Genomic DNA, 23,618 nt, shown 5'->3' with positions numbered 1-23,618 from the left:
AATTAGTGACGTTGAGCAGCTTATCATGTGCCTCTTGGCCATCTGTATGTCTTCTTTGGAGAAATGTCTATTTAGGTCTTCTGCCCATTTTTTGATTGGGTTGTTTCTTTTTTTTAATATTGAGCTGCATGAGTCTGTGAATTATTTTTAAACTTAAGAAATAAGTAACATTGGAGTGAGCTACCTGTGCATTTTAATGGGTGAATTAGTCATTATATTTTAATTCTTGCCCATCTTCTCTTCAGAAGGTATAAGGGTAGAAACTGAGTCACAATATTGGTACAAACCTTTTGGTTCCTTTTTTTGCTTTTCTTTTACTACTTTGCTATTTCATGTGTCAAAGGACCTTAGGACAAGAAGAAGTAGCCACATGGAATAAGATAGGTTAACGAACAAGACAGCAGGAGACTTTTGATACTCTTTTGACAGAAGGCTGACAGCTCAGGAAGGAAATCTGGAGTTGTGCTGTTACAGTCAGCACAGAAAGATGATCACAGAGCACTTTGGCATACTGCCCAAGGACCGTGAGGAGAAAGATATGTTTCAAAGGGACTCCCCTGTGAATCACTCATGGGAGGGTACAGATAGGCTACAATTGTTACAAAATAGTGCTTTGTGTTCCCTTCAGATTTCAACACTTTGCCTGGGTCATTAAATGACTTGTATCATGATGGCGTTCCTATAAAAGAAGTCCCTGTATTGTGACTTGAGAAGAAATTACAATTAATTCATACTAAAATCTTACGGTATTAACTATTTGGGAACACAGTTATTGTTTAAACTTTCTGCTATATTTTATTGTTTGTAGATTTGGGCCATAAAATAAAATTTAGCCTGTAGGAACAAACTGTTTGACATTTTAATTTAGTAAACAAGGTAGAAAGAAGGTTTTTTAAATTTAGATTTCTCCTGCAGTAATGCAAGAGGAGGAGGGAAAGAGTTTGGATGATTTTCTTTCTAATTACAGTTCGCCCATTGAGCCGAGAGATCACAATGAGCCAGGCATATCAGAATATGTGTGCTGGAATGTTTAAAGTAAGTTGCTACATTGCTATTACATTGTTTAATTCTTGGGTTGACCAAAAGGTTCGTTCAGTTTTTTCTGTAAGATGGCTCTGGTAGCACTTAGTTGTCTTTAACTTCATTCGAAACAATTTTGTTAGATTGTATGTGACAGCTGTCATATTCAGTGTGCATTTAAAAAAAGACATCAAAATTGGTGAATTTTTGTGTAGCCATTTTAATATTGAAATGGAAGAAAAGCAACATTTTTGGCATATTATGCTTTATTATTTCAAGAAAGGTAAAAACACAATCGAAGCGCAAAAAAAGATTTGTGCAGTGTATGGAGAAGGTGCTGTGACTGATCGAACATGTCAAAAGTGGTTTGTGAAGTTTTGTGCTGGAGGACGCTCCACGGTTGGGTAGACCGCTTGGAGTTGATAGCGATCAAATTGAGACATTAATTGAGAGCAGTCAACGTTATACCACGCGGGAAATAGCCGACATACTCAAAATATCCAAATTAAGCGCTGAAAATCATTTGTACCAGCTTGGTCATATGAATCGCTTTGATGTTTGGGTTCCACATAAGTTTAGTGAAAAAACCCTTCTTGACCGTATTTGTGCATGCGATTCTCTACTTAAACGTAATGAAAGCGTTCTGTTTTTAAAACAAATGGTGACGGACAGTGAAAAGTGGATACTGTACAATAATGTGGAACAGAAGAGATCGTGGGGCAAGTGAAATGAACCACCACCAACCACACCAAAGGCCGGTCTTCATCCAAAGAAGGTGATGTTGTGTATTCGGTGGGATTGGAAGGGAGATCTCTATTATGAGCTCCTTCCAGAAAACCAAACGATTAATTTCAACAAGTACTGCTCCCAGTTAGACCAACTGAAAGCAGCACTCGACGAAAAGTGTCCAGAATTAGTCAACAGAAAATGCATCATCTTCCATCAGGATAATGCAAGACTGCATGTTTCTTTGATGACCAGGCAAAAACTGGTACAGCTTGGCTGGGAAGTTCTGATTCATCCACCTTATTCACCAGACATTGCGCCTTCGGATTTCTATTTATTTCGGTCTTTACAAAATTCTCTTAATGGAAAAAATTTCAATTCCCTGGAAGACTGTGAAAGGCACCTGGAACAGTTCTTTGCTCAAAAAGATAAAAAGTTTTGGGAAGATGGAATTATGAAGTTGCCTGAAAAATGCAGAAGGTAGTGGAATAAAAAGGGTGAATATGTTGTTCAATGAAGTTCTTGGTGAAAATGAAAAATGTGTCTTTTATTTTTTCTTGAAAACCGAAGGCACTTTTTGGCCAACCCAATAAAATGAACTCTGTTCTGTGATTCTTTCCAGGTTCTAATTTCACCTTTATTTTTACTATCTGCTTGAAAATTACCTTTTTTCCAAGTCTAGTGGTTTATATTACTTTAACAAATATTGAACCCTTGTCATGTGTCAGATGTCTTGTACTGGCTACATTGCAGCATGCCAAGTCTAATCAGATGTGATCCTTGTATCACGTGCCTAGTTAATGACAGGCCAGGTGACATATATGTGTCATAGGTACAAGAGAAGGAAGACTTTACTTCTGATTGATGATCAGGAAAGGTTTCTTGGAAGAGATGGGGTCTGGATTTTTTTAAGAAGTGTGTTAGGAATGGGGCAAGCTCCACAGTAAATGGCTTAAGCAAAGCAGGCATTTTCAGGAATTAGTAACTCTTAAGTTGTGCTTGGCAATTCAAGAAACGATTTAAGGCAACTTACATTAAAATACATAAAACAGAATATGGACTTCTGTTTGAAAAACAGGACCAATGCTTTTCTTATAAAAATTATATTCTACTTTTTCTTCAGGAGCTTTTACTTGAAGATTTTAAAGCTATTATAAAAGCATTAGGAAGAATAATGTGCATGTTGTACCATTTCACTAGGAAAATTAGTAATATATTAGACACTGGAACTTGAACATTTTTTGTATAAAAGGTGGCTCAGGATATCAAAATGAATACTAAAGCCAGTTTTTCTCTTCCTGTTTCTGATTTCTGAGCCTTGTTTTGATTAACTATGTGTAAATAGCTGTTTCTTGTTTTCTATTCTGTATTAATGAGGATGTTCACATTTTCATATTAATACCATGTGTTTTTCTCTCTTTTTCCTGTAGACTATGGTAGCATTTGACATGGATGGCAAAGTACGAAAACCCAAGTTTGAGCTCGATAGTGAACAAGTTCGATATGAGCACAGATTTGCTCCATTCAACAGTGTAATGACACCACCACCAGTGCACTATCTGCAGTTCAAGGTGAACCTGCTCCTTAAAATAATTGTAAAATATTTAGTCTTAGATCTCCCTGGTGATGGGCTGTTCATACCTAGCCATTTTGTTAAAATAGTCAAGTCAAACTTATTGGATCAATGGGATAAAGTGATAAAATAGCAGTTTTAAATAGTATGAAAATTATTTGACTTTGGATATACTCATCACATTAACAGTTATTTAAATATGAGAATAATATGAGGTGTGGTATATGAAGATTGAAAATTGAATAGGAAAAAAATAGGGACATGCCAAGGTGTTTGCTTTAGTGTCCGTATGTGAATGGATAATCAATGTAGAATTCTTTAATTTAAAAAAGGTATTTTAGGGCTTCCCTGGTGGCGCAGTGGTTGAGAATCTGCCTGCTAATGCAGGGGACACGGGTTCGAGCCCTGGTCTGGGAAGATCCCACATGCCGCGGAGCAACTAGGCCTGTGAGCCACAACTACCGAGCCTGCGCATCTGGAGCCTGTGCTCCGCAACAAGAGAGGCCACAATAGTGAGAGGCCCGCACACCGCGATGAAGAGTGGCCCCCACTTGCCACAACTAGAGAAAGCCCTCGCACAGAAACGAAGACCCAACACAGCCAAAAATTAATTAATTAATTAATTAATTTTAAAAAAAAGGTATTTTAGAGTTTTTTCATATTAAGCATGTTTTAAATAATAGTATTTCTTTTTTTTAGGAAATGTCTGACCTCAATAAATATAGCCCTCCTCCTCAGTCTCCAGAACTGTATGTGGCAGCTAGTAAGCACTTTCAGCAGGCAAAAATGATATTGGAAAATATCCCAAACCCAGACCATGAGGTAAGACTGCAGTCACAGTAATTCTAGAGGAAAAGCTTGGCAGGAACTACCTATCTTACTACTGGATGACAGTTTAATTATAAAACGAACCTTACAGTATTAATAAATGAAGCCTGTCATGTTTCTGCTAAGGATTTCAAATAGCTTTGCTAACCTAACCTTGTCAGACTTAAAATTATTTGATGAAAGAAGTGATGTAAATATCTCCTTTGTGTACATTTAGAAATCAATGCAAAGAGAAATTAAGACTTAGAACCATAAAGTAAGCAGAAAGAATAGAAATAAGATCCAGATTGATCCACAGTTCAGTTGTTATGATTAAAAATTTTTAATTTATAGTTTACTGTATTAAAATATAATTATATAAATCTTAAATCTAAAAAATGATCTGGTCAATTATCACAGGAAGTAAAAACAACTGTATTCCACTTAAAATAAAGACTATTGTTTTGAAGACTATTTTGAGTATCATTCTAGAGTTTAGAACTTGTAAAATATACTGTTTCAGCCTTTTGTTAGTTTCATAATTTATACCTAATTTTACTGAAATGCATTTATTCTGTAAATGAGAGTTACCTGTAACACACAGACCATTTTGTGGAGTATATCTTGGTACAAACTCCATGGAAGGGTATTTTAGCAATCTGTCAAAAATCACATGTCCTTAGGCCCAGAAATTCTGCTTCTTGGGATTTATCTTATAGATAACATGTGCACATGTGGGAAATGATGAATATACAAGAGTATTTATTACAGCAGGATTTGTAATAGTAAAAGAATGAGGAAACTTTAGTGTCCATCAAAAGGAACTGTTACATGATTTTTCATTATGCAGTAGGGTACCGTGCAGCCCTAAAAAGGACAAGGAAGATATTTATTTACTGTAATGGAATGTTCTTCAGAATATAAGAAGTTTAAAAAGCAAGCTTAAAATCTGTATATATAGTATGCTGCCATTTCAGTCGAGAGGAACAAAGGAAGACCACATGTATGTGTGCCAATATTATATGAATATAACATATCTCTGGAAAGATACATAAGAATTAATAATAGTGTTTGCTTCTTAGGGTTGCTAAGTGCCTTAGGGAAGAGGGGTAGGAGAGAGATGACTTTTTAAAAAAATCATATATAGTCATGTAATGAAAGAAAATAAAAGGGGGGAGTGTAAAAATTAGAGGAAGGTGCCTGTAATAGATGGAATATTTCTTTTAGTGGACTTCATTTATTTAACTCAACAAATATTGTTGAGTGCCTACTATGTCCTAAGCACTATGGTAGGTTCCAGCATGGAAAAAACACAGAAATCTGGGCCCTTCTCGGGGCAGGGGAGGCAAGCAGTAAATAAATAAATAAGTTATATAGTGTATTAGAAGATCATAAGTACTATGAAGAAAAATCAAGCTGGGAATAGGGGTAGTGAATGCTACAAGAAGGAGGCAGGTGGAGGGGATTAGACATTTTAAAATAAGTTGGCCTCTGGGCAAGTCCTGGAAGAAGGTGAAGAAGCAAGTCACGTGGCCATCTGGGGATGGAGCCTTCTAGGCAGAGGGATCCAATATGTGTAAAGGTGCAGAGGTCGGAGTGTGCCCTGTTGTATTTGAAGAACAGCCAAGGGCTTTGTGTTGGAGTGAGGTGAACGAGGGGGTGAGCTGTTGGGGAGTTCTGAGCAGAGGTGTGACCAGATCTGATTTTTGTTCTAAAGGATCACTCTGGCCACTGTGCTGAAAAGAGACTGTGGTGGGACCAAGGGTGGAAGCAGGGGAGCCAGTTAGAGGCCATAACTATGATCCAGTTGAAAGGTGGTGGTGCCAGTGGATCAGAAGTGATTGCGTCCTCTGTGAATTTTAAGGTCTAGCCAGTGGGATTGATTGATGGTGATGGATTGGATGTGGGGTAAGAGAAAGAGAGTCAAGGATGGTTTTGAGGGTTTTGGCCTGAGCACCACCAGGGTGGATTGAGTCATGTAGGGAAGACTGCAGGCTGGAGCACGGGGGAGGCAGGGCTGGGAAGGTCAGGAGCTCAGTTTTGGACATGGCTTTTGGAGGTCCAAATGGAGTAGTCATGTAGGTAAGTGGATGTGTGATCTGGAGCTGAGGAGAAGCAGTTCCTGAACTCGTGGTGACGTGTCAAGTGAGGTCACTAAGAAGAGGGCAGTGGGAACTTGTTTTCCTTCAAGTTGCCCATTACTTCCTCTTAAGAGAAGTGAATATTCCATTCCATTGTTATTCATGTGTTCAGGCGAAGCCTTTTAGACAAATGGTTGTCAGAAGTAACAGTCAACACTTAAAGGACACTTATTACCTGCCAGGTGTGGGTCTCAGCTCATAATATGTATTAACTCACTTAATCCTCAGAACAAATCTTTGTGGGATAGGTAAATTATTATCCCTATTTTTACAGATGAAGAAACTAAGGAACAGAGAGGTTAGAAAACTTCCAGAGGTTTCATAGCTAGTAAGTGGCAAAGCTGGAACTTGAAAACAGACAGCTTAACTCCAGAGTCCATGCCCCAAACACTATATTGTATTGTCTTTGTAGGACTTTGCAACGTAATGTTCTTTTGTTTTAATGAAAACGAGATACAGTAGCCCTTTCAAGTTTTCCTGGTTGACTACTGGAGTTCTGTGTTACTAAAAGACGTATGATGGTGTTCATGTTTTTAAATTGCCTTTATTTTAATAAAATATCAACACTTACATCGTGCCAATTTCCTCTTATTATCTATATATCAATACATTTTGACTATGAATTTTATGTTTTGATAGCTTAATGTTGCTCATTGTTTAGGTCAATAGAATTTTAAAGGTTGCCAAACCCAACTTTGTGGTCGTGAAGTTATTGGCAGGAGGACACAAAAAGGAATCTAAGGTAAGTATATTGTAGGGAAAATAAATGGTCTTAATTTATTGTAAAACTTCATTTTGTTTTTCAGTAAGATGAATAAATATTACAAAAAAGTCAAAACGCTCATAGATACTATTCTAAAAGAGATTCAGTGGCAGAAAATAAATTAGAGCTTGCCGTTTTTCCTTGAAACTTAAAGATTTTGTTGACTTAAAATCTCTAAAGTCTGCGCTTCCATGTAAATTACTGAATGACTTAAGGTAATAAAAGAAAATGTGTATAAACAAATTTATGGGAGAGTTATTTAAAAAGTCATCTGCCTTTAGAAAAGTGAATGCTTCAATAATTAAAGACTTTAATGGCTCAGGACATGGAAGATTCTGTAAGCTTCCGTTGGTAATGCTGTTGTATCATTAGTGCTGTATCAACATTCGGTGCAGAAGTAAGAGGCCAACCACCGAGGCATTTTTGGTGGCATTTGCCCATTATATACATACGTCTATTTGTTTACTCCCATTGCTTTTCTATGATCTCTCTTCCTTATCTCCTGCTTTGCTTTAGCAGTGATTCATTTCATTGCTCAGGAGTATCAGCGACCCTGGAACTAAAAAAAAATTGCTGGCCCATGACCTTTTCCTGTAATTTAAGTCCATTTTCCTTTGCTAACTATTCTCTGAAGTTAGAAAACCACTGCTCAGAATGTTTTCTAATGACCTTCATAATCCCAGAGATAAGCTACATCATTTTCTTCTAAATCTCTTTTGTGCTGCCTTGTCTCTAAAAACATGAGAAACTCTAAAATTATAATAGTCTTTATTTTGTTTACTGTCTGAATATGTATAAGATACATTAATTGACTTTGTTTTCTTTACAGGTTCCTCCTGAATTTGATTTCTCTGCTCACAAATATTTTCCTGTTGTGAAACTTGTTTGAAAGAGAGACTGAAAAGGTGACCAAAGAGGTGGAGTCTACTTTCAGATTCTACTCTTAGAGGATCTATCCATCAGTCTTACCACATAACATGCAGTGAGATGGATTTCTTGGGTAACAACCCATTATAAGGAATACTTTTAATTTGACAGCCTTACATGACGTGAATGAAAACTGCTGTTTTAAAGTGGTTTATTATGTTCCATGGATGAAACTGGTCTTATTGAATGCATTGATGAACGTTATATGGTTTTATTACAGATTTACTCAGAAATCATTTTTTATGAATGATTGAGTGAAAATAGTGTTTGTAAAGGTTAATAAATTTCTTGACAAAAAATGTACCACTGGAGATGAAAAACAATAGCACTTTGTTGATACATGTTAAGAATTGAAGGTGTTTATTACTCTTAATGTTTGAGTAGTTCAAACAAATTATCCAAAAGAAGTTTCAAATTAAGGGATTTTTTAAACACTCACGTGGGATTTGGGCAAAATACATTTAAAAGGGATTCTGGGGGGGCCTCCTAGCTACATAGGGAGACTAAATTACATGGGGATTGTGATTTTATGTGTCATGGTATCTTAAATTATATACCTGTCAGAATATAGATTTTTTTTTTTAAATCCTTTAACTGTTACATTTGGCACTTTTAAAGGATTACACATCATGTTTGCTAGTGACATTATTCAAAAGATAAGACTGTATAGATTTATTCATTTTTAGAGTTAGGTTTCAACACGGCATGCTCCTTTTTCTTTACTACTTCACAGTTTAACCCATCAGACATTTTCAATCAGGGTCTTTCCAGCATCCTCTGGCTTTGAAAATTGACTTAAATCACCTATACCTACAAATGCCCAGTGCCAGTGGCTTCACCCTTCTTCCTTTGCTGCCAGTTCCTCTTCCTGTCTCTGCTCTGCTGTTCTGTGTCAAGCTGCCACGGCCTCTGGGGGCCTTTCCTTCTCCTCCACAGGAAGCAATACTATTAGCAGAATGAGCTACCCTGCGCCTAACTTAAATTGACTTTTGGCTTGGCTTAAGACTAGCACCCATTTTATATTTGCTCTGTGGTTTCTGAGTTTCAAATATCCTAATTCTTATTTGACACCTTTCTTGCAAATGTGATTATTGAAACTTTATTTCTGGAAATATTTGCAAGCAGCTAACCTGAGCGAATCTTGCCGGCTATAGAGTAAGAACTTTCCTGACCCCCTCCTTCGTGGCTGTTTGAAGTAAACTGGCGACACATGTGTCATCCAGGAACAGCCAGTAGGCATCCTGAAATCTCAGAATCCAGAAGTCTTTAAAAATAAAGTAGGCTGTACAGTAGAAACTTGAGCAATGAAGAGATAGAGAATATACCTGTCGTTAGCTATGTGGTTAGTTTTTTGAGAAGGAAACACTTTCTGGCTGGTAATTTCTGAACACTTCAAACAAAAATGACAGAAATGGTAGAAAAGAGGCAGTAGAAGAAAGAATCAAAAGAAAATGCACAGAGGATAAAAAACAGCAAGATTTTGCAAACCGCCAAGAGCCTGAGGCAAGCTAGAAGAATGCGGGTCAGGGCCACCAGGGACTGTTGGATTAAGAGGGCACTCTGGCGTTTTTTAAATGATGTCTAATTAGGTCAGCTAATGTAAATGAAAGTTACTGAGCAAGTGTTCTGCCTAATTAGAGAGCACCTAAGGCTGTTTTTTCAGGAGTGGGTCTTCTTAAGAGCAAAGAGTGTTCCTAAGTTTTAACTGCAGGTTTCTAATCAGAAAAGCTGAAAGTTACATTTTTTAGAACTTTTAAAATATCTGCCATTCGAGGTGCTAAAAAAAATGATGGGGGAAATAAGACCACCTCTCCCCTCACAGATCTAACAACCTTAAGAATGCAGAAAAGCAGACAGGTCTTTATCCTGGGGAAAATGCAGTATGCTGGTGTAGGAGAACCACCTCACATAAAAGATTTATGGAGAAAGTCTCCATCTCATCTGGGTCCCAGAGATTAATAAAGAGGCATTATTAGCTGGTAAAGGGGTCCTAGACAGGGACACAGATGTGCACAAGCCTGAGATGAGAAGGCGGCAGTTTGACTAAAGTATAGAGCGGGACAAGGGGCTGGAGGGATGAGCTTGAGAAGTGAGGGGAGGCCAGTCCTCCAGAACCTGGGAAGCCAGGTGAACGAATTTGACTGTCTGATGTTGGTGGATACCACTTAAAGGTTTGACTCGGGGAAACAACAGGATCAAATCAGATCTGCTTGCTCAAGACTGCTGGTTCAAAAGGGGACAAGGCTGCAGGCAGGGAAGCTCCTCAGGTGAGAGGAAATGATGGTTGGTCTTAATTAAGGTAGTGGCAGAGGGAATAGAGGAAAGTTAATAGAATCAAAAGATAAAGGAGGTACAGGACTTGGTAATGATTGGGTGAGTTTGTGGGACTCAATGGTGATGATTCGTAGGTTTTATGGCTTTGATAACTAGATGGAGTGGTGCCATTTGCTTATATAGGCAAAATAGGAGACGAGGTTTGGGGATAAAGATTGTTTTAGATGTTGAGATGTCTTTTTTTTTTCTTTTTTTGGCTGCGTGGCTTGTGATATTTTAGTTCCCCAACCAGGGGTTAAACCCACGCCCCCCAGCAGTGGAAGCGTGGAGTCCTAACCACTGGACCACCAGGGAAGTCCCTATTGAGATGTCGTTGAAAGACATCCTAGTGAAGACAGCAAGTAGTCTGGTGTGGAGCTGAAAGGTGCATTCTTGGGTAGACATGAACTGAGGACTAAGTGGCTGCAAAGATGTAAACTAAAGCCTGGACTGGGGGTTGCAATTGCTCAGGGAGCATGTAGAAGGGCCTGAGATTGGTCCCAAGGAATAGAGTTGGGACAGCCAAGTTCTAAGAGTGGGCCAGGGAACGGGGGTGGGGGGAGCAGGTAGATGAAACATAAGTGAGCACCTTAAAATCATGCCATGCCACCTTCTGGCAAAGTTTTTATGTCACTATTTTCATAAGACTCTTGACTTTTCTAAAACATTACCTCAGTTATTGGTCAAAGAGCACCCTGTTTAGCAAAGTTTAAGGGAGTTCCGCTCCGGCTATGCAAAAGCCTGCAAAGGAGATTTAGCCAGAAAATAATGCAGGGCCACAGACAACTGAAAGGCCTAAGATAAGGACCAAAATGGGCCCACTGGATTTGACAGAGGTTGCTGGCGACAGCAGGGAGACCTTTCTTGCAGAGGTGGGGCAGAGTCTGGAGAGTAAGCTGAGGTGTGAGTGCGTGGGATGAAGTAATGAAGACAGAGTCATTGCGAAGAACTGATTTCCCCCCAGTCATCCTTGCCCCGCCCTGTTCTTGGAGGAGCTGGTATGATCGTGAAAGATCCACTATTCTCTGGTTAATGATATAGTCTTCACCCACCAATGCCCAATTTGGCCACTCCATTTCTGCCCTCTCCCCTTGGCTTCTCAAGCTGCAGCTCTGTTGCTTTTCCTCTGACCAGCAAGCCTCTTCTCTTAGATAGCTTCCCTTTATCCTTTCAGCTGAAATGTGACATCTTCAGAGAAGGTGTCTCCATCTCCTGGTTTAGGCCAAACCCTTTAAAAGTGCTTAGCATTTTCAGTTGTAATTTAAATAGTTAATTGTTTCTGTCTTCCCAGCTGTAGTATAAACTTGAGAAAAAGGCCTTCATTGTTCCAGAACTTGCTCACTCAATTAATGGGATGTGGATCTTTTAAACATGTAAAAGACATCCTGGAGGCAATTTGTTGGAAAACTGAATAGAGAAGGTAAAACAAGGCCTCCGGGGCTCCCTTTAATAACAGAGACACTTGATGGTGAGAACACAGGACACTAAGAGTGCAGAGGAACTTGGAGGTGGCAAGTTGAAGTCTGGTAGCTTTACCCCTAAACAGTTTGCTTCCAGTGAGGTGAAGAAGTTGCATTCACTTACACTATGACTTTTTTCTGTAGTCCTCTGCTAACATTGCCTTCTATTCCTTCTATTTAAAAAGAGAATTATCAGCTTTTCCAGGATCACATAAAGTTATGTAAAACTCTGAATTTCTAAACTACTGCAAAGATAAAGATAAAATACCTGCAACCTTCTGTTTAGAATTCAGACATTAAGCCAAGTTTAAAGGAAAGTGTGGTGCTTTGTTTTGACCACAGATGTGTTATCTGTTGACTTCCCAAATAACTTCTGAATGAACCCATCTCAAAAAACGAGAGCAAGGATGTTATTATACCAAGATATCCTTCACAGGGAAAAAACTGGCAGTTGTAGACTGCTGGTTAAGGTCACAGAACTACTCTTTTAAATGATGCTCAGATGTTAAATGTTGATAATGCAGCAGCTTTTTTGGACTGAGTTAAAATATTCAGGTGAAGGTTTGATTTCTGGATAAAGGCAGACATGTCACATTATACTGGAGGTTCCATTGCATTTCACTACAGCTTTAAGAGAGACAAATTAGTAAAAAGCAAGCTCTAACATCAGGAGCTCTTCCACAAAGACTCCGGCTTACCTCTTAATAAGCCTTGAGTTTTTATCCTAATTCCCATGTGTTTATTAACATTCATTCTAAAAAGGCATTTGTTCATCTAAATCTGTTTATAAAGGTTCTAAAAATTAAAACATTGATCAGTCACAATCATTTACTTGGACTTTAAATAGTCAAATATTTACCAAGCACTCCCACAGTATTAATTAGAATCTCTGTAAGGGTATGAAGTGTAAGCCTATGTCACTTGACTCAGGATTTTTATTCTACTTTAGAACATTTTTTTTTAAGATTTTTTTTTTTTTTTGATGTGGACCATTTTTAAAGTCTTTATTGAATTTGTTACAATATTGCTTCTGTTTTATGATGTTTTGGTTTTTTGGCTGCGAGGCATGTGGGATCTTAGCTCCCCCACCAGGGATTGAACCCGCACCCCCTAAATTGGAAGGCGAAGTCTTAACCACTGGACCAGCAGGGAAGTCCCTAGAACATTTAATTTTATTCTAAGGAGTAAGGATAAGAAGTAGGCATTTGTCTTGGTTAGGGTCCTGGTTTATAAAAATGTCACCTTAAGTTTATATATAGTTTACAGATGAGAATATTTCAAGTCATGTAACTAACTTTCCCAGAGATGTGTTTCACAGGTGCACCAACAAGGATAGAAGCATTTTAGTTTAGTATTTTTGTTTCTTTGTTTTTTTTGTTTTTTTTTTTAAGTGCATGGCAAGATAACTACTTCTGCGTAATCCTTTACAAACCAGCTGTTACAGAACAGTGGCTTAGTTAGTACACTTTTTAAGAAAGTGTTGCCCTCTGAGCTGAAATAGTACACAAACAAACATACAAACATTTAAATACACAAGATAAGCCATTTCCCCAACTTTCTAACACTAATGAACATTTTCAGTCTAAGCTAACTATGTGAAAAAATGTTAATATAACCCACAGTTGACGGAAACTTTAAAATGTATATATTTGTTTTCAAACTTATTTCAAAGACAAGTGTTAGAAGTTGGTTGAGTGTCCTATAAACTATCATTTATTATTTATAATAATCTTTTAGGCTAAAATACATAGTGGGAATAGACCAATTCCCCCTGGACCTTAAAGCACCCTGAAATCACAATTCTCTTACACCATTTCCAAGTTCTACTATGAATAGATAGCCACCTATTACCAATTAAAACTATATCAGTCAGGCTAGTTATCAATCTAGTTATTTAATGACAGCATACTGACTTAACAGATAATGGTTTATTTCTCAAATTCTATCACACAAAGGTATACTATGTGTGGTGATTAGATAATTCATGAAATCTAGTCCAAAATTGCTTAGGGAATTTTCACCTGCAGTCCTACCTGCAGGAAAAAAGATCAAATGAATCATCACTCCTGTCTAACACACCATCTGACAGTATAGAGGAGGGTGTGAATCAAATAAAGAGTTTATACCTATTAAAAATTGGACTACCTTGCTGGTTTAATTTTGGATGAACCCAAAAGACCAAGGTTGGGGGTCTGATATCTATTTGATGCTTATTACACAGGTTTTGTTTGTTTTTTAAATAACCGTGACACCTCTAGATGATTCCTTGGAAGAGGTGTCTGTGATCCCAAGGGAAGTCAACAGTAATAAAGCATGACTGCTTGAAGAAATAGCTAAAGTACACACCTCCTGAACAGATGGCCTTTTGGTGCCTCTGTACAGGAGATGAAATCATGATTTTTTAAATTTACAATGACATCTCATTCCACAAAAGGTTGAATTAATAAGGCAAACCACCATGCTTAATCCACAGTTTACAAGCTGATTCCTTAGGGATCCAGCAGGGGATGAAGGGAAAACTGAAAGCAGTTTTAAAAGTTGAACTAACAGTATTTTATTTCTCAGCAACTCTAGGCATACTGATTAAACATGAGATGAATAAAGGCTAAGCAAGAGAGAATATCAACCCTAAGACTAAGACACAGAGGGAGGTTGGACAAGGACTTAGATAAGTATCTTATAAAGCTACTTTCATACCCTTCTTCAGTTGCCTTTTCTGGGTAGAAAGTTTAATCTTAGTGATTAGGTAGGAGAATATCACACAGCATTCAAGTTGGAGATCTTAACCTGAATGCAAACCAGGTCCTGCCCTCAGTGACTGCCAGTGGCACCCGGAGTCCACAGCTGGCCGTGACGCAGGCACTCCAGCTGACGGGCTGCTGGCCTGGAGAAGCTTCAGAACTCCTCCGGGCCCCAGTTTCTTCTTTGTAAACAAGGGAGTTAGTTAGTTATGTCCAATGACCTGAGGCCCCTGCATCTCAAATCCCATGACTCAAAATGTATTTTAATAAAGCATCACCACCCACCTACCCTCTAGAGAGCCTCACTAAAGGTCATTAGTGTGACTTTGCCAGTCATTCACAAGCCCGGCAAGAACCTATTTACCTTAAAATGTTAAGAACCAACTCAAGTCAAACCTGACGTCACTATTAATGTAAATTATGATTAGTCGTTTTCAGATTAACTTGATTTTTAAATCAGTTTTGTGATAGTCCTTTACCACATGCTAAATGTGTAAACTGACACGAACAACTATTGCATTTCTCTTGACTTTCTAATCTTTCCAAATTTGTAATGATGTATATATCCTTCAACATCAGCTTTCTCTTCTTTTCTTCTAGTAGCGAAGTAGGCAGTTCTCCCCACAGTACTGTGCTGCCCTCACTGTTCTGCCGCAGGCAGCCAGGGTCAGCTCTGCTTTGGCCCCTGCTGTGTCAGAAGTCTAACCCACAAAAGTCTAAGGACTATTACACAAGATTTTGCTTTGCCCACACATATTAAGCAAGGCAAGTATAGATCACAAGTATTCAAATTACAAGTCACTTAAAAGCATTTTGTACATTAATGACAAGGGTTATTATACAAGTAATCTTTTAAAAAATTATCGCACAAAACACCTTTGTGTTTAGACTTGTTTAACACCGTTGCTAGTGATGTTTGTGTTAACACTCAGTGCTCTAGGCCACTGATTGTCAGAACCAGAGGTGGCTACAGGAGGATAAACCAAAAATCATTCAGTGCCCACCGAGGAGAAATACCAGGGGCTGGTACCCGTCACTCAGCACAGCATGTGGAGAAGAGAATGACTCCAGAGGGAACTGAGGACAAGGAGCTCTGTAAGTGCGGTGGGTCTCCTTCACGTCAGAAGTTACTTCCACGGTAGAATCCTACTGCTGCCGTACTTGAAGGAGAACCTGTGTTCTATTTCTGGTGTTGATCTTCTCATGAAATACCTATTAGCCAACAAATTTCGACAATTTTGACATCTCAATACAGACACTTCAAAAGTGTCTCAAAGACAATCTCATTTTCCTACATAGTGAATACAAACTAAAACTCCACAATAATCATCTTTAGATATTTTACTTAGTACATTTCACAGTATTCAATCCCTCATGAATATTTTGTAGTGATCTCTGTTCAATTCTGACACAAAGTATGTGATTCCAGTTTGATTCAGAGTGTATGATTCCTCTTTTCTCGCTGTTCTAGTAAATTTATTTTGCCTCCTTTCTGATTTTCAGCGTTAAGAACTAAAAAAGGAAAACAACAACAACATAATGTTCTAGTATTAAACATTTTGAGAAACCCAGCCCAGGCAGGTCCCATTGGACATAAATGTCTAGAAGCTGTATCATAAAGAGGACTGTATCTCCCACAGTAACATTACAACATGGAAGTGCACTGCTAATCAAGGAGAAGATAGTTAAAGCATCTAAAAACTCCGTAATTGTGTGAAAGAGTGAAATAACGTCCTGTCAAATGGACAATATAAAACGTACTCTCATGGAACTTCTGACATGATCGTGAACCTTGTGGGTTGCCTGAATCTCTGTTCCCGCACCTCGGGCAGCAAGCACACTGCCTCCTAAAAGCCATTCGCAACTTAGGTCAGCTTTCGTGACGCCAAAGCTCTCATTACAGAGCTGATGTCTAGACATGGCTTCCAGCCTCCTTACTCTATCCTTTGATACACAAAGGACATAAAAAGACACATCACAAATAAAACCTAAAAGCAAGATCCTTATTTACAACTACTGCACATTAAATGGTTGACAATTTTATTAAATAAACGGCTGCCTTAAGTTCTCTAATAAAGTTGGAGCTAATGCCTCTTTCTTCTAATTCTCCCTGGAGCAAGCAGGGTCTTAAACTATCTTGATGACATAATTTTAAAATGATTTCAACTTAAAATTCTTTCTTAAAAGAGCTTACAGAACATTTAGCTTCTTTCCTTTGCCTCACTCCTCAATTTGTTTAAAGTCTTAGCAGGTACAAGGTCAAATCCTTATAAGGACGCCTGGGTATAAGGGATGAACGATCCCAAGGCTTCACTGCAAAGTCACACATCTAACTTGTATCTGTTTAAAATTCTGACTCCTAATGTGTTCATCTTTTGCATTAAAGAAAAAATTACCTAAAGAGTCTATGAAAATAATTTAAAAATCAACTTGAGACTTCCAATTTCAGAAACCCCAAACAACCAACTGTAGTGAGTGACATGCTGGATAAAATATGAAAGACATTTTTTAAGGATGCATTGTTGAATCAAACAACTTTCTACCAAACAACTGGCCAGAACACTTCAAAAATTATCAATGATACAAATGATAAAGACAGAAGGTTCTGTCACTAAGAACACTTAAGTTAAAAGACACTAAGTACAATGCTAAATGCAGTGTATGATCCTGGATTAGATCTTGGACCAGAAAAGGGATATTAGTTGGACAATTCAAGAAATTTGAATAATGTCTATAGATAATAGCATTATATCAGTATTAATTTCTTCATTTTGATAACTGTACTGTAGTTACATAAGATGTTAACATTTGGGGGACCTGGATGGAGGATATATGGAAATTCTTACTAGTTTTTTTTTTTTTTAAGTCTAAATTATTTCAAGATGAAAAGTGAAAAAAAATTTTAATTAAATAAAACATTAAAATGCATTGCCTATGAATGACACTAAAAGGAGGAATCTGTGAGGCCAAAACTGAAGTGGAAGTGTCAACTCCTGAAGGTAATAAGCATCAATGCCAGCTTTTGCCCTGAGGACTTGTGCTGAAGCCTGAAGACTCTGGGCTTCTCCCTTCACAGCTTCAAAAGGTGCAGGAGGACAGGCCCTAAAGACAAGGGCTCCCCTCAAGGTGGGGAGTCAAGAAGGGGATGCCTATATAAAGCTGAAACCCCAAAGGTTCACATCCTTGGCTTAAAGGTAATAGGAAATAAACTTGCAATGAAAGGGGGACAGCAAGAAAGCCTAGTGTGTGGAGTCGGGGATTCTTAACTGCATGAGATGACTGTACAGGTATATACTTTGAACTCACATTTTTTCCATGTGGTCCAAAAAAAAAAAAACCCTGAAGATGACAATCTACTTTACTGAAGGGGTTGTGAGTTTGTAGTACCCTCCTTGAGACTGGCAGAGGCAAGCGACCGTCTCTAATCCAATACAACTGACTCAGTCCTCAAAGACTTCCCACAGGTAGAGTTCCAAGGAAAGCAGTAGCTCACAGTTAAGAAGCACAAAACACAACAAGGAAACAAGGGGTCGAGGAGAGCCTGCAGAAACAAAATAGAAACACCCACAAAGTTTTCAGATATTGCAATTGGAAAATATGAAATATGAAACAACCCTGATATAGTTAGAGAAATAAAAGGTGTTTGAAAACATGAGCAAGGAATAAGGGCCCATAAAGAATGGCCAAGTATAAAGTTTAGAAATGAAAAGTTAAAGAACAGATAAGGCATAGCTGCAGGAAAAATTTTTGAACTGGAAGATATTTCTGAGGCAATAATTCTCAACACAGATCAGAAAGGCAGAAATGCGAAATATGAAAAAGAGGGTAAAAGACACGAATAGACTGAGAAGAACTAATATACTTCTAATCTGAATTCAAGAAGGAATCAAAAATGACAAAGAGATGTTGGCTGGGATTTTCTAGAGGAACTCAACTTGCCACATATGTTTTTTTAAAAAGCTGTTAAGAGTAATGTGGTACACTGCAAATCAAGAGACAAACCAATGGAACAAAAATAGAAAATCCAGAAATTAGGACCAAGTACATATAAAAATTTAGTGTATGATGATGGTAGCACCTCAGATCACTAACTCTGAGGCGGTGAATTAAGATGGTGTTGGGCCAATTGTAAACATCTTTGGAAAACGAAAATTGGACCCACACCTTGTGCCATTCACCTGAATACATCTGAAATGATTCAAATGAATCAAGAGATCGAAATGTAAAATATGAAAGCAGAGGAGGATTCTGGAAAGATGGTAGAAACAGTGGTGTAGTTTTTGAACCTCTCAGAGTCCCTACATAAAGCAACTAAATTTAAAAACTCAAAAACTGGAGAACATTTAGAACAAAACTAGATGACAAGGAGTCCCGCAGACCCCCAAAATACAAGCGGTTAAAAACAAACCATGGACAGCGACCCATATGATCGGGGCATCGAAAGAAAACAGGGAAGCAATGGAGCATCAGATGGACCTGAGAACAACAGAACCCCTAACAGCCAACAGGTTTACACCAGAAAGTACCTGGGCCAGTGGGAGAACTGCAGCTGGAAGTGGCAGTGTTTCTGCTACTACCATAGCAAGTGACCACAGAGTGTCCATGGTAAGACAAAGGAGCTGGTGGAGGCTCCCTCTGAAACTGGCTCCTTTCTGGGTCCTTCCTAGGTAGAGCCCCTCACAGAGAAAAAGCACTGAGTGGAGTGAAGCAGTGGCTGAGCAGGACAGGGACAAAAGAACCAAAAGGTTCAGATGAAAGTGGGGAAGACCCCACTAGCCAAAGAAGATGGGACAATGTGAACTTCAAAAAGGATAATAAATGCAACTGAGTGAAACCTGTCAAAAAGGTTTAAATCCTCAAGTTTATATTTTTTAAATGGTCACCTTCAGAAGATGAGAGGAAATAATTCCTTACTGTGAAAATTGGTAAATTTCACAGTAAATTACCAATGCTTAGGAGAAGCATTTATCCTGCCTATGCTATATGAACAATACCACTGACATCTGTTTATAAAATATTCCAATTAACAAATGAAATAGGAAGAGTTGAATTAAAATACCACCTAGATATCAGCTGGTGATCTGCAGGAAATAGGGAGGAAAGAAGAATACACTACACCAAACCATGAATACACAATCAACACTATCCAGATTGTGGGAAATTCCAGGTCAAACAGCTATGGCTCTTAAACAGACTGTAAACAAAAAAAGAGAAAGGAATGGAGGGGGAACCTGGAGACTCAGAGACTTAAGACATATCAAATTTAAGAAAACGGGCAAGACTAAACTATGGTGTCCAGGGATGCCCACTTGAGTGATAAACCCATAAAGAAATTCAAGCAAATGCCGACTGGAAAGGTCAGGATAGGCATTTCTAGTACAGGGAGGGGAGGTGCTGGGACAGGACGAGCAACAGAGAAGGAGCCTCATGAGGGCCCCCCAAGTTCTGTTTCTTGACCAGCAAGGCAGGGGGCAGTTACAACGTGTTTACCTTCTAAAAACTCACTTGTTATGTGTGGTTTTGTGAATCTGTTTTATTTCATAATGGAACCAAAAAAATTTGAAAGCATACTGAACAAAAACATGGGTGAATTCCTTTCAAGTCTAGATGAGAAAACTGTGACTCAATATCTAGAGGCAATAAAAGAAAAGACAAAAATTTTTGAAACTTTCACATGGCAAAAAACCATAAGCAAAACCAAGACACACTGCCAGGCAGTATTTGCAACTTAAATCACAGATAAAGGCCAACCTCCCCAGCATATAGAGAGCTCTTAAAAACAGAAAGAAACACCAAGAGCCTGATGGAAAAACGAATTTCAAAAAAGGAAACCTTGAGTCCACAGTGATACTAAAACAAGGGGGGAAGACACAGAGGGAGAGAGAGTGTGTGTGTGTGTGTGTGTGCGCTCACATGTGTACACGTCAGGGGTGAGGGGGTCCTTAAAGAACGGCAGTTAATAAATGTGAGGAGTTATCATTTAGACAACGGTTTTCAATGGATGGCAAAGCCACACTATTTCAAAGCATCCCCCTCTAGACGATGTATTACACACAGAATATGGACCTTTGCAACGGAGAGACCTGGTGGGCACCACCTTAACCAAGGATCAACCTGCCATTCCGTGCCTCCTGGTGGGGAACCAGAGGAACACAACCGCACCTAGAAAATGTTCAACCTGAATCCAGTCACAAGGGGCAGACAGATCCAGAATCTGATCATCCTGCTGGCCTGGACTCCTCAAGAATTCAAAATAACAATAACACGAAGTGCTACTATAAACAGCTGCCTGGAAGCTCTGTGCGTGTATCGGGGCTTTTCAACTGGTGCTGTGGAGTAACGAAGCAGTGAACTACCATTTTGTTGGGAAATCCCTAAATGTCACCGAACACAAATCCTCACTGATTCCTGAGGGCTTGAGCCCCACATCATACATGCAGACTTTCTGACACGTCTTTGTCGTGGCCTTTTCAACCCTTCACCTCCCTCCACTGCCCCTACACTCGAAGGCTTCTGAAGAAAACAAAGTCTTCTAATGATGGATCGTTTACACTATTATTGTTGGGCTTCGGTGTACAGTCACTGCAAAAGTGAACGACCACAAAGCAGAAATGAAAGGCGACCCCACCCACCACCATTAATTACCATTTCCGTTTCTGTCATTCCCCGCAAGGGCTGCCTGCTTGTCTGTTTCAGATTCTGCCTCATTTTCATCCATGTTGTAGTCATCATCTGCTCCCAGTTTTTGCTGGTTTCTCCCTATAAAATTAGCAGAGCCATAAAACATAAGCTACATCATTTCTCTCTCGATGCCATGGGAACACCAGAGCCCAGGTACTGGGGTTATCCCAATCCTGGTTTAACAATCAGATCTTTTTGCTTCCTCTCAGGAAATGACAGGGACGCACGTGCTTGCTTCCAGTGCGAATACCATGCAGGCGTTCTCTGCTTATGTATGCCCCACTCCAATTCTGAATCTATACAAAATATGGCCCTAAATAAAGGGCTATATTCCAGGCTGGAAACGGGGTAACTAGCTCACCAAACCAAAATCCCAGTTTTTTAAAGAGACAATCAACTCAAGGTTAAAGGAAGGCACCACTGTTTTTGGAAACTACGGGTGGCTGGTTAATGGCAGCCGTCTCCTTAGAATGGCTCATTGCCCCGAGAGAAGGAAACAGAGTGCCTACTGTGAGCCAAAGGATAAAATTTTCACAGAATTAGACCATTCATCACCGCATTCATCCCTGGAGAGAACAGCAACCAGAAAAGAAGATCGGGACAGAATGCATTCAAGAAACATACTCACAGGGTTTAATGTAAACATTTTATATCTGTATATAGGTAGGTAAATAAAATCTTTTGTTAAAAAAGTGTGCCTGGAAAAGGCAGCTCTAGTTCTATTTCCCTGCACTCACTGCCTGAAGTGGAAACAAAGGCCAGGCCTGCGTTTCCTGTAGCTTTATCCTACTAATCAGACCGTTACAGCTGACCCAGGACAAGGTGTGACACACAGCCCCAGCAGTATCTCAGGCCCACTGGTAGCGGTTGCACTTGATGACCAGCTACTGAATGGTCTGAAACTTGAATGCCAATCTGATCAGCCACCACAGTTTCCCTTTTTCTTTTTTTCCCCCCAATTCTTTAACTGAAAACTTGTGAGAACACAGTTGTCAGAAGCTTGAGTGAAAATTAAGATTTAAATGGAATCAGGGTAACTTCTGCAAATAAGTACATTCCCCAACTTCTGTCACTTGATCAGGCTCAGAACACAGGTGTCTTCTGTCTAAGCACTCCTGGCTTAGCTAGGATTGAAATTTTCCCCATCTTTCAGGGACCAAAATACACCCCAGAATATTCTGCTAATCTCAGTTTCCCACACTTTTCTTTAAAAAAGAGAAAAGTCAACCAAACCAGAAAGGTGGGATTCCCACGTCACTTTTCTGCAAGGCTCAAACATGCGTGAAACTCCATCTAGCCAATCCTTCCGTCCCTCCTTCCTCCATCTGCTTGCCAGGTACTGCTGGTGAAACCGCATGCGGAAGTGGAGCAACAAAGATGAGGCGCGGGGTCCACCTGGCAGGAGACCTATGTGTACTCGACGCTCAGCTCCCATCCCAAGGTCTTCCACCTGGAAAGCCCCCTAGGCTCCCTGTGAATATTATTTCTAAAAGTTCCAAGTGCTGGGAGTGACGGCTCTTCTGTCCTGCCTCCTGCTGGATAGCACGTACAAAACAAAACGAACCACCAAACGGTGACCTGCTGTTTGGTAATCCTCATGGCTGCCCATCCTGCGTCAGGAAGGAGACTGAGGAGGCTGGTGCCAGGTAGACAATCTCACCCACCTTCCTCGTCAGCCTCCTGCTCCTCCTCTTGCCCGTCGGGGATGACGAGCTGGTCCCGCTCAGGGCCCTCCATCTCCTGATTCTCCTGGCTTGCCAACAGGGCAGCTGGCACCTGTGGGGTGTGGCCCACTTCTCCGGGTTCTACATGGCCTTTTCCGCCCACACGTCTGTCTTCCTCCACATTCTGCTCTCGCCCTGGCTCCTTCAGCAGCCCCAGGCCGTCCCTCTGAAGCTCCTCCTTGCTGGCGACCTGCATCTCCTTGGTTCCCTCTGTGCACAGAACATAGTTAGCTGTGACCTCACTAGCAATTAATTAAGACAAAACCAGAAACCCTCGTACCACTCAATTCCCAGAGCCTTCCCAAGGGCTGTGGACTGACGGGGCAGGTGGATCATTTCTTTTGTGGCCTCAGCAGACTCCAGGCCTCTCTATGCCCGCAGCTCATCTTCAGAACCACCAGGAAGAGGAAATGGCTTAGAAAAAAAATTCAGACTAAGTTATCTGGCTCACAGAGACACCCTGCAAGTGGAGGAGGCTGCACTGCTGAGGTTATCTGATCGTCCTGTTTAAGACGAGTGCTTGGGAGCCAACGACAGCTGCCTAGGACTCAGCCACGTCCCCTTAATCCCACAGTCCCACCACTGTCCTGAATAAAGGCTCTGCCTGGACCTGCCTTTACAGAGCTGCCAAAGAACTAGGCACTTAGTTTACAATGTGAGACATCAGCAAGGCAGAGAAAAAGCCCGTGGCCCCAAGTCCAGGTGCCAGAGAGACACTCATCTGCCACCTGCAGCCCCGTTA

At 39.8% G+C, this 23,618-nt stretch overlaps 2 protein-coding genes across 9 annotated transcripts in view; one reads left to right on the top strand and one right to left on the bottom strand.

Moving 5' to 3' along the window:
- Window positions 1–8,260, top strand: part of NAA35 (N-alpha-acetyltransferase 35, NatC auxiliary subunit) — a 94,752-nt gene extending 86,492 nt beyond the window's left edge. For 5 of the 7 annotated variants that reach the window (XM_082401178.1, XM_082401175.1, XM_082401174.1 and 2 more), the window contains 5 exons: window positions 968–1,035; window positions 3,177–3,317; window positions 4,019–4,141; window positions 6,929–7,009; window positions 7,860–8,260. In XM_082401178.1, coding sequence (XP_082257304.1) covers window positions 968–1,035; window positions 3,177–3,317; window positions 4,019–4,141; window positions 6,929–7,009; window positions 7,860–7,919 — 473 coding nt within the window. In that variant the 3' untranslated portion in view covers window positions 7,920–8,260. Of the gene's footprint in view, window positions 1–967; window positions 1,036–3,176; window positions 3,318–3,651; window positions 3,982–4,018; window positions 4,142–6,928; window positions 7,010–7,859 lie in introns of those variants that run through there. The other 2 variants (XM_082401176.1, XM_082401179.1) reach the window with 2 other exon arrangements.
- A 5,999-nt stretch (window positions 8,261–14,259) lies between these two features.
- Window positions 14,260–23,618, bottom strand: part of GOLM1 (golgi membrane protein 1) — a 64,466-nt gene continuing 55,107 nt past the window's right edge. The window contains exons 8-10 of one of the 2 annotated variants that reach the window (XM_082401237.1): window positions 22,817–23,086; window positions 21,117–21,230; window positions 14,260–15,683 (exon numbers count right to left, since the gene is read on the bottom strand). In XM_082401237.1, the coding sequence (XP_082257363.1) occupies window positions 15,673–15,683; window positions 21,117–21,230; window positions 22,817–23,086 (395 nt within the window). In that variant the 3' untranslated portion in view covers window positions 14,260–15,672. Of the gene's footprint in view, window positions 15,684–15,703; window positions 15,984–21,116; window positions 21,231–22,816; window positions 23,087–23,618 lie in introns of those variants that run through there. The other variant, XM_082401236.1, reaches the window with a different exon arrangement.

The sequence above is a fragment of the Balaenoptera borealis genome (assembly GCF_965194805.1).
Source record: "Balaenoptera borealis genome assembly, chromosome: 8".
NCBI lineage: Eukaryota > Metazoa > Chordata > Mammalia > Artiodactyla > Balaenopteridae > Balaenoptera > Balaenoptera borealis.
Note: the sequence above shows the minus strand (reverse complement) of the source record. Positions and strands in the feature narration are given on the sequence as shown.